General features: G+C 52.2%; 1 protein-coding gene across 1 annotated transcript in view; it reads left to right on the top strand.

Moving 5' to 3' along the window:
- ACADSB (acyl-CoA dehydrogenase short/branched chain) overlaps positions 1-14,062 on the top strand; it is a 105,265-nt gene extending 91,203 nt beyond the window's left edge. Inside the window, exon 11 of the mRNA XM_075348512.1 lies at positions 12,395-14,062. Within this exon, the coding sequence (XP_075204627.1) occupies positions 12,395-12,465 (71 nt within the window). The 3' untranslated portion in view covers positions 12,466-14,062. The remainder of the gene's footprint in view (positions 1-12,394) is intronic.
- The last annotated feature ends 823 nt before the right edge of the window (positions 14,063-14,885 follow it).

Below are 14,885 nucleotides of genomic sequence, written 5' to 3'. Positions count from 1 at the left end.
GGTAAGTATTATAAAGTGATTTTTATGTTCTACACAGCGGCCTGGGCTCTTATATACAGCATGTTAGAACGCTGTATACTGTATAAGAGCCCACTGGTGGTGGCCGCAGCTTATAGGCCCCAAATCTGGTGACAGGTTCCCTTTAATGTGAACGAGCTTATGCCAAAATTACATTACTTTGGAGCTCCATTGGGAGACCCAGACAATTGGGTGTATAGCTATGCCTCCGGAGGCCACACAAAGTATTACACTAAAAGTGTAAAGCCCCTCCCCTTCAGCCTATACACCCCCCGTGCTGCCACGGGCTCCTCAGTTTTTATGCTTTGTGCGAAGGAGGCAGACATCCACGCATAGCTCCACAGCTTAGTCAGCAGCAGCTGCTGACTATGTCGGATGGAAGAAAAGAGGGCCCATAACAGGGCCCCCAGCATGCTCCCTTCTCACCCCACTCTTGTCGGCGGTGTTGTTAAGGTTGAGGTATCCATTGCGGGTACGGAGGCTGGAGCCCACATGCTGTTTTCCTTCCCCATCCCCCTTAGGGCTCTGGGTGAAGTGGGATCCTATCGGTCTCCAGGCACATGAGACCGTGCTCCATCCACAGCTCCTGAGGACTCTGCTGGATAGGAGCCGAGTATCGTTCAGGGACATGGCCCTGCTACTTTGAGGTACTCTGTGTCCCCGTGGGGACCGCGCACAGCAACACTCCAGCATTGCTGGGTGTGCTAGTGCACCGGGGACCGCGGCGCTGACTGCGTTTGTGCCTTGACACACTGCAGCGTCGCTGAGTGTGTTAGTGTATGGGGACTGCCGCGCTGACCGCCGCTGCCATTGTTATCACTGCGGCGCGGCTGGGACTGTTAGTGCGCCGGGGACTTTCGCGCCGACCGCGCTTATACGGCGGCCGCGCTTATAACTTTAGTCCCCGGCTTTTGCGGCCTAGTCTCATTCTTTTCCCGCCCCCAGGCCTGCCAGTCAGGGGAAGGGCGGGACGCTGTAAAGGACGTCAGCAACTGAGGCTGGAGCATGCTTTGCATACTCCACCCCCCTCACTGTGCACAGTGGGGCACCAGATTCCCGCACTTTCTAGGGCACGCCCACGGCCCCCTCCTCTCCTCAGGACGCCGGCAGCCATTCCTGTCAGCTCTGCTAACGCTGGAGAAGGGAGACAAGCTCAGGGAGACCCAGGCAGGAATTCTGGTGACCACATTACACTGTATGGTGCACGGTTGTTTTTGGCTATATACCCTCCTGTATTGCTCAGAGGAGACAACAGCATGTCGTCCACAAATAGCAAGGGTGCCAAAGCACAGACTTACTATGCTGCCTGTGCAGCATGTACGGCTATACTGCCGGCAGGTTCCACTGACCCTCATTGTGTGCAATGCTCGGCCCCTGTGGCACTTACTCAGCCGGAGCCTCTGCTAAGGGTGGCCGAGGGAGAACCACCTGTTAACACTGTCCAGGTGACAGGGACGGAGTTTGCAGTTTTTACTGAAAGACTTTCTGAGACTATGGCTATGATATTAGAAGCCTTGCAGTCCAGGCCGGCATCTCAAGCCATGGGCACTGTGGAATCATTGCCCCCTGGTTCCCCTCAGTTGGAACAACAATGTTCTCCCGGGGTGTCTCATAGATCCCAGGGTGAGGTCTCTGACATGGAACGCAGTCCCAGACCGACTAAGCGAGCTCGCTATGAAATCCCCTCGACATCATCACATTGTTCAGGGTCTCAGCGAGAGGATTCTCTGTATGATGAAGCGGAGCTAGCTGATCAGGATTCTGATCCTGAAGCCGCTCTCAACCTTGATACTCCTGATGGGGACGCCATAGTGAATGATCTTATTGCGTCCATCAATCAAATGTTGGATATTTCTCCCTCAGCTCCTCCAGTGGAGGAGTCAGCTTCTCAGCAGGAGAAATTCCGTTTCAGGTTTCCTAAGCGTACAATGAGTATGTTTCTGGACCACTCTGACTTCAGAGAGGCAGTCCAGAAACACCGAGCTTGTCCAGATAAGCGTTTTTCCAAGCGCCTTAAGGATACACGTTACCCCTTCCCCCCTGACGTGGTCAAGGGCTGGACTCAGTGTCCCAAGGTGGATCCTCCAATCTCCAGACTGGCGGCTAGATCCATAGTTGCAGTGGAAGATGGAGCTTCACTCAAGGATGCCACTGACAGACAGATGGAGCTCTGGTTGAAATCCATCTATGAAGCTATCGGCGCGTCTTTTGCTCCAGCATTCGCAGCCGTATGGGCACTCCAAGCTATCTCAGCTGGTCGGGCGCAAATTGACGCACTCACACGTACGTCTGCGCCGCAGGTGGTGTCCATAACCTCTCAAACGTCGGCATTTGCGTCCTACGCTATTAATGCTGTCCTGGACTCTGCGAGCCGTACGGCGGTTGCAGCCGACAATTCGGTGGCAATACGCAGGGCCTTGTGGCTACGGGAATGGAAGGCAGATTCGGCTTCCAAAAAGTGCTTAACTGGTTTGCCATTTTCTGGCGACCGCTTGTTTGGTGAGAGATTGGATGAAATCATCAAACAATCCAAGGGAAAGGAAACATCCTTACCCCAGGCCAAACCAAAAACACCCCAACAGAGGAGGGGACAGTCGAGGTTTCGGTCCTTTCGGGGGGCGGGCAGGTCCCAATTCTCCTCGTCCAAAAGGCCTCAGAAGGATCAGAGGAACTCCGACGCATGGCGGTCCAAATCACGCCCTAAAAAGACCGCCGGAGGTGCCGCTACCAAGGCGGCTTCCTCATGACTTACGGCCTCCTCACACCGCATCCTCGGTCGGTGGCAGGCTCTCCTGCTTTTGCGACACCTGGCTGCCACAAGTAAAAGACCGTTGGGTGAGAGACATTTTGTCTCACGGTTACAGGATAGAGTTCAGCTCTCGTCCTCCGACTCGATTCTTCAGAACATCTCCGCCTCCCGAGCGAGCCGAGGCTCTTCTGCAGGCGGTGGGCATTCTGAAGGCAGAAGGAGTGGTGGTCCCGGTTCCTCTTCAGCAACAGGGTCACGGTTTCTACTCCAACCTGTTTGTGGTTCCAAAGAAGGACGGGTCTTTCCGTCCTGTTTTGGATCTAAAACTGCTCAACAAACACGTAATGACCAGGCGGTTCCGGATGGAATCCCTCCGCTCCGTCATCGCCTCAATGTCCCAAGGAGATTTCTTCAGCGCTCTATTGGGAGACCCAGACGATTGGGTGTATAGCACTGCCTCCGGAGGCCACACAAAGCAATTACACTAAAAAGTGTAAGGCCCCTCCCCTTCTGGCTATACACCCCCAGTGGGATCACTGGCTCACCAGTTTTCTGCTTTGTGCGAAGGAGGTCAGACATCCACGCATAGCTCCACTGTTTGTAGTCAGCAGTAGCTGCTGGCTATATCGGATGGAAGAAAAGAGGGCCCATATGGGGCCCCCAGCATGCTCCCTTCTCACCCGCGGTGGTGCTTGTAAGGTTGAGGTACCTATTGCTGGTACAGAGGCTGGAGCCCACATGCTGTTTTCCTTCCACATCCCCTGGTGGGCTCTGTGGAAGTGGGATCTTGCCGGCCCCCAAGCCCTGAGGCCGGGCTCCATCCACAGACCCAGAGAACCTTCTGGATTTGGAGCGGGAGTGCCGTTCAGGGACAAGGCCCTGCAACTTTCAGGTACTCTGTGTCCCCGGCAGGCACGGACACTCTCAAGGCTTGCTGAGCGTTATAGTGCGCCGGGGACAGTAGCGCTGTGCGCTGGGGTTAGGTCACTGCAGCTTTGCTGAGTGACGTTACATGTTGGGAACTACTGCGCCGACCGCTACTGGAGCGGCGGCGCAGCTGCGACTTGTGGTGCGCCGGGGACTTTGCGCCGACCGCGCTTTTACGGCGGCGGCGCTTCTAACTTTAGCCCCCGGCTTCTGCGGCCTAGCGCCGCTTCGTTCCCGCCCCCACCCTGTCAATCAGGGTAGGGGAGAGACGCTGCTCAATTGGCAGCGCCGAGGGCTGGAGCTCTATTTACATGCTCCAGCCCTCTCACTAGGCACAGTGGGAAGCAGGCTTCCCGCTCTTCGTCTGTATACGCCCAGGGCCCGCCCCCCCTCTCCACAAGGACGCCGGCAGCCATTACACATGCGGTCTGGCTGGGGAAAGGCAGCAGGCTCTGGGAGACCCAGACTAAAGGGATTTCGGCGACCACACACCCGCTCCTAAGCGGGCGGTAAGCTGCACTTTAGTGCTGGCCCCACTGGTGCCTCAGTGTTATATTAGTGTACTTTTTTCTTAGTACCATATATATATATATAGTTGCACTGTAAGGTCGCTTCTTGGCTGGACACCCTGTACTGCTCTGAGGAGGCAGCAACATGTCATCCGCAAAACGCAAGGGTGCCAAGGCACAGGCTGTGTACACTGTTTGTACTGCATGTGGGGCTGATCTACCGGCAGGCTCCAAAGACTCACATTGTATGCAATGTTCAGTCCCAGTGGCACTCCGTCAGCCAGAGCCTATGGTGGTAGTGGCCCAGGCAGAGACGCCTGTGAACCCTGCCCCGGTGACGGGGACAGACTTTGCAGTTTTTGCTGATAAAATGTCTGTGACTATGTCAAAAATCCTGGAGACCTTGCAGTCCAGGCCAGTTACTCAGACCATGGACACTGCTGTGTCTATGCTCTCCGGTCCCCCTCAGTTGGAACTAATCCGTACTTCAAGGGGGTCTCAAGCATCACAGGCTGAAGTCTCTGACTCAGATGACAGTCCCAGGCAGCCTAAGCGAGCTCGCTGGGAAAGACCCTCCACGTCATCACACTGCTCAGGGTCTCAGCGAGAAGAGTCTCTCTGTGATGAGACTGAGGACGGTGATCAGGATTCTAATCCTGAGGCCCCTCTCAATCTGGATGCCCCTGATGGTGACGCCATGGTTAATGACCTTATATCGGCAATTAATAGACTGTTGGATATTTCTCCCCCAGCCCCTTCTGCAGAGGAGGCAGCTGCACAGCAGGAGAAGTTCCATTTCCTGTATCCCAAGCGTAAATTAAGTGCTTTTTTGGACCACTCTGACTTCAGAGAATCGATCCAGAAACACGACGCTCATGCAGACAAGCGTTTCTCTAAACGTTCTAAGGATACCCGTTATCCTTTTCCCTCTGAGGTGGCCAAACGCTGGACCCAGTGTCCAAAGGTGGATCCCCCAATTTCCAAGCTTGCGGCTAGATCCATAGTCGCAGTAGAGGATGGCGCTTCACTTAAAGATGCCAACGACAGACAGATGGACCTTTGGTTGAAATCTGTCTATGAAGCTATCGGCGCGTCGTTTGCTCCAGCATTCGCGGCCGTGTGGGCACTCCAAGCTATTTCAGCTGGTTTAGCACAGGTGGATGCTATCATACATCCAGCAGTGCCGCAAATGGCGTCCCTAACTTCGCAAATGTCTGCGTTTGCGACCTATGCTATCAATGCTGTCCTAGAATCTACGAGCCGTACCGCTATGGCGTCCGCCAATTCTGTGGTTTTGCGCAGAGCCTTGTGGTTAAAGGACTGGAAAGCAGATGCTGGTTCCAAAAAATGCTTAACCAGCTTGCCATTATCTAGAGACAGACTGTTTGGTGAGCCATTGGCTGAAATCATAAAACAGTCCAAGGGTAAGGACTCTTCCTTACCACAGCCCAGAGCAAGTAAACCTCAACAGAAAAAGTGGCAGTCGAGGTTTCGGTCCTTTCGAGGCTCGGGCAAGGCCCAATTCTCCTCGTCCAAAAGGACTCAGAAAGAACAAGGGAGCTCAGATTCCTGGCGGGCTCACTCACGCCCCAGGAAAGCAAATGGAGGAACCGCTTCCAAAGCGGCTACCTCATGACTTTCGGCCTCCTCCCTCCGCATCCTCGGTCGGTGGCAGGCTCTCCCGCTTTTGCGACATTTGGCTGTCACAGGTCAAAGACCGGTGGGTAACAGACATTTTGTCTCGCGGGTACAGAATCGAGTTCAGTTCTCGGCCTCCACTTCGGTTCTTCAGAACCTCCCCACACCAACCGAGCAGATGCCATGCGGCAGGCGGTGGACTCTCTAAGAGCAGAAGGAGTCGTGATCCCTGTCCCCCCTCAGGAACGGGGGCGAGGATTTTACTCCAATCTCTTTGTGGTTCCAAAAAAGGACGGCTCCTTCCGTCCTGTTCTGGACCTAAAACTGCTCAACAAGCATGTGAACGCCAGGCGGTTCCGGATGGAATCCCTCCGCTCAGTCATTGCCTCAATGTCTCAAGGAGATTTCCTAGCATCAATAGACATCAAAGATGCTTATCTCCACGTGCCGATTGCTACAGAGCACCAACGCTTTCTACGCTTCGTGATAGGAGACGACCATCTTCAGTTCGTAGCTCTGCCATTTGGTCTGGCGACAGCCCCTCGGGTGTTCACCAAGATCATGGCGGCAGTGGTAGCAGTCTTGCACTCTCACGGACACTCTGTGATCCCTTACTTGGACGATCTACTGGTCAAGGCACCCTCTCAAGAGGCATGCCAACTCAGCCTGAATGTTGCACTGGAGACTCTCCAGGCGTTCGGGTGGATCATCAACTTCCCAAAGTCAAATCTGTCACCGACCCAATCACTAACGTATCTTGGCATGGAGTTTCATACTCTCTCAGCGATAGTGAAGCTTCCGCTGGACAAGCAGCGGTCTCTACAGACTGGGGTGCAGGCTCTCCTTCAAAGTCAGTCGCACTCCTTAAGACGCCTCATGCACTTCCTCGGGAAGATGGTGGCGGCAATAGAGGCGGTTCCGTTTGCGCAGTTTCATCTGCGTCCACTTCAATGGGACATTCTCCGCCAATGGGACGGGAAGTCAACATCCCTGGACAGGAAAGTCTCCCTTTCCCAGACGGCCAAGGACTCTCTGCAGTGGTGGCTTCTTCCCACCTCATTATCACAGGGAAGATCCTTCCTACCACCGTCTTGGGCGGTGGTCACGACAGACGCGAGTCTGTCAGGGTGGGGAGCAGTCTTTCTCCACCACAGGGCTCAGGGTACGTGGACTCGGCAGGAGTCCACCCTTCAGATCAATGTTCTGGAAATCAGAGCAGTGTATCTTGCCCTACTAGCCTTCCAGCAGTGGCTGGAAGGAAGGCAGATCCGAATTCAGTCGGACAACTCCACAGCGGTGGCATACATCAACCACCAAGGGGGGACACGCAGTCGGCAAGCCTTCCAGGAAGTCCGGCGGATTCTGATGTGGATGGAAGCCACAGCCTCCACCATATCCGCAGTTCACATCCCCGGCGTAGAAAACTGGGAAGCAGACTTCCTCAGTCGCCAGGGCATGGACGCAGGGGAATGGTCCCTTCACCCAGACGTGTTTCAGGAAATCTGTCGCCGCTGGGGGGTGCCGGACGTCGACCTAATGGCGTCACGGCACAACAACAAGGTCCCAACCTTCATGGCACGGTCTCGCGATCAAAGAGCGCTGGCGGCAGATGCCCTAGTGCAAGATTGGTCGCAGTTCCGGCTCCCTTATGTGTTTCCACCTCTGGCACTCTTGCCCAGAGTGCTACGCAAGATCAGATCCGATTGCAGCCGCGTCATACTTGTCGCCCCAGACTGGCCGAGGAGGGCGTGGTATCCGGACCTGTGGCAGCTCACGGTCGGCCAACCGTGGGCACTCCCAGACCGACCAGACTTACTGTCCCAAGGGCCGTTTTTCCATCGGAATTCTGCGGCCCTGAACCTGACTGTGTGGCCATTGAGTCCTGGATCCTAGCGTCTTCAGGATTGTCCCAAGGGGTCGTTGCCACCATGAGACAGGCTAGGAAGCCCACGTCCGCTAAGATCTACCACAGAACGTGGAGGATATTCTTATCCTGGTCTTCTGCTCAGGGAGTGTCTCCCTGGCCATTTGCATTGCCTACCTTTCTTTCTTTCCTGCAATCTGGGTTAGAAAAAGGTTTGTCGCTCGGCTCCCTTAAAGGTCAGGTCTCGGCGCTATCCGTCTTTTTTCAGAGGCGTTTGGCACGCCTTCCTAAGGTGCGCACGTTCCTACAGGGGGTTTGCCATATCGTACCCCCGTACAAGCGGCCGTTAGATCCATGGGATCTGAACAGGGTACTAGTTGCCCTCCAGAAGCCGCCCTTCGAGCCTCTGAGGGAGGTTTCACTTTCTAGACTATCACAGAAAGTGGCTTTTCTGGTAGCGATCACATCTCTTCGGAGAGTGTCTGAGCTGGCAGCACTATCATCCAAGGCTCCCTTCCTGGTCTTCCACCAGGACAAGGTTGTGCTGCGCCCCATTCAGGAGTTTCTCCCGAAGGTGGTATCCTCTTTTCATCTTAATCAGGATATCTCTTTGCCTTCGTTTTGTCCTCATGCAGTTCATCGGTATGAGAAAGATTTACATTTGTTAGATCTGGTGAGAGCACTCAGAATCTACATTTCCCGCACGGCGCCCTTGCGCCGTTCGGATGCACTCTTTGTCCTTGTCGCTGGTAAGCGCAAAGGGTCGCAGGCTTCTAAGGCCACCCTGGCTCGATGGATCAAAGAACCAATTCTTGAAGCCTACCGTTCTGCTGGGCTTCCGGTTCCATCAGGGCTGAAGGCCCATTCTACCAGAGCCGTGGGTGCATCCTGGGCATTACGACACCAGGCTACGGCTCAACAGGTGTGCCAGGCAGCTACCTGGTCGAGTCTGCACACTTTCACCAAACATTATCAGGTGCATACCTATGCTTCGGCGGACGCCAGCCTAGGTAGAAGAGTCCTGCAGGCGGCAGTTGCCTCCCCGTAGGGGAGGGCTGTCTTGCAGCTCTAACATGAGGTATTTCTTTACCCACCCAGGGACAGCTTTTGGACGTCCCAATCGTCTGGGTCTCCCAATAGAGCGCTGAAGAAGAAGGGAATTTTGTTACTTACCGTAAATTCCTTTTCTTCTAGCTCTTATTGGGAGACCCAGCACCCGCCCTGTTGTCCTTCGGGATTATTGGTTTGTTTGCGGGTACACATGTTGTTCATGTTGAACGGTTTTCAGTTCTCCGATGTTACTCGGAGAGAATTTGTTTAAACCAGTTATTGGCTTTCCTCCTTCTTGCTTTTGCACTAAAACTGGTGAGCCAGTGATCCCACTGGGGGTGTATAGCCAGAAGGGGAGGGGCCTTACACTTTTTAGTGTAATTGCTTTGTGTGGCCTCCGGAGGCAGTGCTATACACCCAATCGTCTGGGTCTCCCAATAAGAGCTAGAAGAAAAGGAATTTACGGTAAGTAACAAAATTCCCTTCTTCCTAGCATCGATCGATATCAAAGATGCTTATCTCCACGTACCGATTGCTCCAGAGCATCAGCGCTTCCTGCGCTTCGCCATAGGAGACGAACACCTTCAGTTCGCGGCACTGCCGTTCGGCCTGGCGACAGCCCCAAGGGTTTTCACCAAGGTCATGGCTACAGTAGTTGCGGTCCTCCACTCTCAGGGTCACTCGGTGATACCTTACTTAGACGATCTGCTGGTCAAGGCACCCTCTCAAGAGGCATGCCAACACAGCCTCAACGTTACTCTGGAGACTCTCCAGAGTTTCGGGTGGATCATCAATTTTCCAAAGTCAAATCTGACACCGGTCCAATCGCTGACATATCTTGGCATGGAGTTTCATACTCTTCCAGCGATAGTGAAGCTTCCGCTGGACAAACAGCGTTCACTACAGACAGGGGTGCAATCTCTCCTTCAAGGTCGGTCACACCCCTTGAGGCGCCTCATGCACTTCCTGGGGAAGATGGTGGCAGCAATGGAGGCAGTTCCTTTCGCGCAGTTTCACCTGCGTCCTCTTCAATGGGACATCCTACGCAAATGGGACAGGATGCCGACGTCCCTAGACAGGAACGTCTCCCTCTCTCAGGCAACCAAAGCTTCCCTTCGGTGGTGGCTTCTTCCCACCTCATTATCGAAGGGGAAATCCTTCCTACCCCCATCCTGGGCGGTGGTCACGACGGACGCGAGTCTGTCAGGGTGGGGAGCAGTTTTTCTCCACCACAGGGCTCAGGGTACGTGGACTCAGCAAGAGTCCTCACTTCAGATCAATGTTCTGGAGATCAGGGCAGTGTATCTTGCCCTAAAAGCGTTCCAGCAGTGGCTGGAAGGCAAGCAGATCCGAATTCAGTCGGACAACTCCACAGCGGTGGCTTACATCAACCACCAAGGTGGAACACGCAGTCGGCAAGCCTTCCAAGAAGTCCGGCGGATTTTGATGTGGGTGGAAGCCACGGCCTCCACCATCTCCGCAGTTCACATCCCGGGCGTAGAAAACTGGGAAGCAGACTTTCTCAGTCGCCAGGGCATGGACGCAGGGGAATGGTCCCTTCACCCGGACGTGTTTCAGGAGATCTGTTGCCGCTGGAAGATGCCGGACGTCGACCTAATGGCGTCACGGCACAACAACAAGGTCCCAACATTCATGGCTCGATCTCAAGATCACAGAGCTCTGGCGGCAGACGCCTTAGTTCAGGATTGGTCGCAGTTTCAGCTTCCTTATGTGTTTCCCCCTCTGGCACTGTTGCCCAGAGTGTTACGCAAGATCAGGGCCGACTGCCGCCGCGCCATCCTCGTCGCTCCAGACTGGCCGAGGAGGTCGTGGTACCCGGATCTGTGGCATCTCACGGTCGGCCAACCGTGGGCACTGCCAGACCGACCAGACTTGCTGTCTCAAGGGCCGTTTTTCCATCTGAATTCTGCGGCCCTCAACCTGACTGTGTGGCCATTGAGTCCTGGATCTTAGCGTCTTCAGGATTATCTCAAGAGGTCATTGCCACCATGAGACAGGCTAGGAAACCAACGTCCGCCAAGATCTACCACAGGACGTGGAAAATATTCCTGTCGTGGTGCTCTGCTCAGGGTTTCTCTCCCTGGCCATTTGCCTTGCCCACTTTTCTGTCCTTTCTTCAATCCGGATTGGAAAAGGGTTTGTCGCTAGGCTCCCTTAAGGGACAAGTCTCTGCGCTCTCTGTGTTTTTTCAGAAGCGCCTGGCCAGACTCCCACAGGTACGCACGTTCCTGCAAGGGGTTTGTCACATCGTCCCTCCTTACAAGCGTCCGTTAGAACCCTGGGATCTGAACAGGGTGCTGATGGTTCTTCAGAAACCACCGTTCGAGCCAATGAGGGATATTTCGCTCGCACGCCTTTCGCAGAAAGTGGTTTTTCTAGTAGCAGTCACTTCACTTCGGAGAGTGTCTGAGCTAGCAGCGTTGTCATGCAAAGCTCCTTTCCTGGTGTTTCACCAGGACAAGGTGGTTCTGCGTCCGGTTCCGGAATTCCTCCCTAAGGTGGTATCCCCCTTTCATCTCAATCAGGATATCTCCTTACCTTCTTTTTGCCCTCATCCAGTTCACCAGTGTGAAAATGATTTGCACTTGTTAGATCTGGTGACAGCACTCAGAGTCTACATTTCTCGTACGGCGCCCCTGTGCCGCTCGGATGCACTCTTTGTCCTTGTCGCTGGCCAGCGTAAAGGGACACAAGCTTCCAAATCAACCCTGGCTCGGTGGATCAAGGAACCAATTCTCGAAGCTTATCGTTCCTCGGGGCTTCCGGTTCCCTCAGGGCTGAAGGCCCATTCTACCAGGGCCGTGGGAGCGTCCTGGGCCTTGCGACACCAGGCTACGGCTCAGCAGGTGTGTCAGGCAGCTACCTGGTCGAGCCTGCACACTTTCACGAAACACTATCAGGTGCATACCTATGCTTCGGCAGATGCCAGCCTAGGTAGGCAAGTCCTTCAGGCGGCGGTTGCCCACCTGTAGGACGGAGCCGTTACGGCTCTATTCTGAGGTATTATTTACCCACCCAGGGACTGCTTTTGGACGTCCCAATTGTCTGGGTCTCCCAATGGAGCGCCAAAGAAGAAGGGAATTTTGTTTACTTACCGTAAATTCCTTTTCTTCTAGCTCCAATTGGGAGACCCAGCACCCGCCCCTGTTTTTGTGTACACATGTTGTTCACGTTGAATGGTTTCAGTTCTCCGATATTCCTTCGGATTGAATTTACTTTAAACCAGTTTATAATTTTTTCCTCCTTCTTGCTTTTGCACCAAAACTGAGGAGCCCGTGGCAGCACGGGGGGTGTATAGGCTGAAGGGGAGGGGCTTTACACTTTTAGTGTAATACTTTGTGTGGCCTCCGGAGGCATAGCTATACACCCAATTGTCTGGGTCTCCCAATTGGAGCTAGAAGAAAAGGAATTTACGGTAAGTAAACAAAATTCCCTTCTTTTTTTACTTGTATATGATAGATGTCTTTTGCATCTACACATAGTGTTTGCGCTAAATGAATGCTCCTAACGTCATGTGAACAGAGGCGAACACTTTGCTTCATACCTTTGATTTTTATGTACTTGGAAACATTTTGTATATCTTTCTTAACTATAATATTTGTGAATTGTGTCGTCCAGGTACAATATACGAGGGAACCTCCAACATCCAGCTGAGCACAATAGCCAAATTCATCGATCAGGAATACTGAAGAGCCGCGTTCCAGCATCATGTCTGCCCTCGGGTCTATCACCTAAGAGGAGATACTGGGTTCTCAACCATGATTGTCCACATCTGTATCAATGCAGAATCCTCATTAATTGAACCAATACCCCGATCATTGCCACAACCTCAGCAATTTACCCTGTATTCTGCTCTATGAGTTAATGGTAGGTAGGTCTCATAGTAAGTACAATCAAGTTACTGCTGTGCATCTCATGCAAGGATATCTACATTTTACCCCATATAGAAGATTTGGGTGAAGTTTGAGGATTTTTTTAAATTTAAGGTATGACTTGCACTCTTTTACTATTATTCTTTATTTTATTTTCCTGGTCAGCGAGCCTTTGGAACAAAGGAACTTATGGGATTTTTCTTTTTAATGTCCATACCTTAAAGTGAACCTGTCAGGTGCAATATGCACCCAGAGCCACCAGCAGTTCTGGTTGCATATTGCTAATCCCTGCCTAACTGTCTCTGTATCTAGTAGCCTAGATCTTTAGAAAAAGTATTTCTAAAGATCCTTTATGATATGCTAATGAGTGCAGGGACTAGTCACAAGGGTGTTACATCCTGGGCTCATTCCGCCCTCTTATCATGTCAGCCCTCCCACAGGAGTGTGCTAACATGCTATTCAATACCCATTGCTGTGCATAATCATCAGTGGTGACGGGCATACAGTGTCCGTTGTCACCGCTTCAGATGCAGAGTTTAGGGTCAGTGCTCATGATAAGAAATGTGGGGCATTGTGATCATGCACACTGAACCTGAACCCGGCGTCTGATGTAACAACGGGCACAGGTATGCCCGTCGACACTGGGCAATGGGCGCCCTGTGGTTGTGCGAACATGCTAAGAGGGCGGAATAAGTGCAGCAACTAACGCCCTTGTGACTAGTCCCTGCGCTTATTTGCATATCATAAAAGATCTTTAGAAATACTTTTTCTTAAGATCTTTATCTATGCTACTAGATACAGGGACGGTTAGGCAGGGATTAGAGATATGCACCCAGAACTGCTCATGGTTCTGGGTGCATATTGCACCTGACAGGTTCCCAATAATGAAGTCCCAAATAGGGCACATGGACATCCATGGACATGGACACATAGAGGAGAGGGATCCTCCACTCATGCTATCCTTACATGAACCAGAGCTGAAAGCTGATCCCTTTGGTCATGAATGATGGCATCCATTTACAACACGGTTGTCTTCATGAACCCTTGTATACGGACACTAACAAATAATAATGAAAAAAAAATGTCTCTATGTTTGTCAGTGTGCACAGATTCCGCCAAGTTTGCTAAAATCCACAGATCAAAACTAAAGTTGTTATTCTCTGGGTCCCTTCTATTTTCTGAGGACCAAATGTTGGGGTGTGGTTTAGACCACCCGGTCTGTGCGGAGGGGTGGAGTAATATAAGCCACACCTCCTCCTCACGCATACGAATGAATGAAGAGCAGGAATTGGACTCGAAGTTACAAGTGTTTGTTGAATTGTAATATCCCTTCAAACCAGATCAAATTACTGTTTAATAATGGCGGCTGTGAGGTCTGTATCTGTAAATAAATTATTGTGGTGAATCTTATAAATGTCTGATTTAAGATTTCTTTTGATTTATAGTTGAAACTTTTAAAAAAAATAACAAAAAAAATCATGTTAAATTAATTATTTGCAAACGTGAGCAAAGTTAAAGTAAATAATTCTTTGTAGATTTGAACATTCCAGGGATCCCCACACATTGTACTGTTATGGTCCAGTCACACATAACGAGATCGTTACTACGTCACAGTTTCCAGATCGTTGTTATATCGTTGGTGAGATGTCACACAGTCCTTTTCCCAACGACTTTAGTAACGATGCAGCGACCTGTATAACGATCTCATTGGTCGTTAGGACCCTGTCACACAGCAGCTATGTAACGATTCCGACCTCGAATAGGGGCGTAGTGTTTGACGCTGTAAGCCACGTAGGCGTGCATATGCGTCGCCTTTTCCACACCCCTCCGCTCCGATTGGTGGCCAATACTGCGTTCTGATTAGGCGGCCGGCCTAGAAGGCAACTTTGATCCAAAAAGCAAGCAAGCAACCGGGAACAAAGTACGAATGAATCCGGGTGCAGATGCAGCTTCGATCCAAAAAGCAAGCAAGCAACCGGGAACAAAGTACGAATGAATCCGGGTGTCGTCGCAGGTTCTATCCTCAAAGCAAGTCTCAAAAAGGAACAAAGCATGAAGCGGTACCCAATCAGAACGCAGTACTGTTCTCAGCGCAAACCAATCGGTGCAGAGGGGACGCGGAAAAGGTGACGCAACTACACACCTACGTGTCACACTTTAAGTTTTCATTCATCTAGGTCGTTAACGAGATCGTTGGTAGATGTCAAACATACAGCTCCATCCTGCCTAGCAGGACT

The sequence above is a fragment of the Anomaloglossus baeobatrachus genome, chromosome 5, assembly GCF_048569485.1.
Source record: "Anomaloglossus baeobatrachus isolate aAnoBae1 chromosome 5, aAnoBae1.hap1, whole genome shotgun sequence".
Classification (NCBI taxonomy): Eukaryota; Metazoa; Chordata; class Amphibia; order Anura; family Aromobatidae; genus Anomaloglossus; species Anomaloglossus baeobatrachus.
This window is presented reverse-complemented; position numbering and strand designations above follow the sequence as displayed.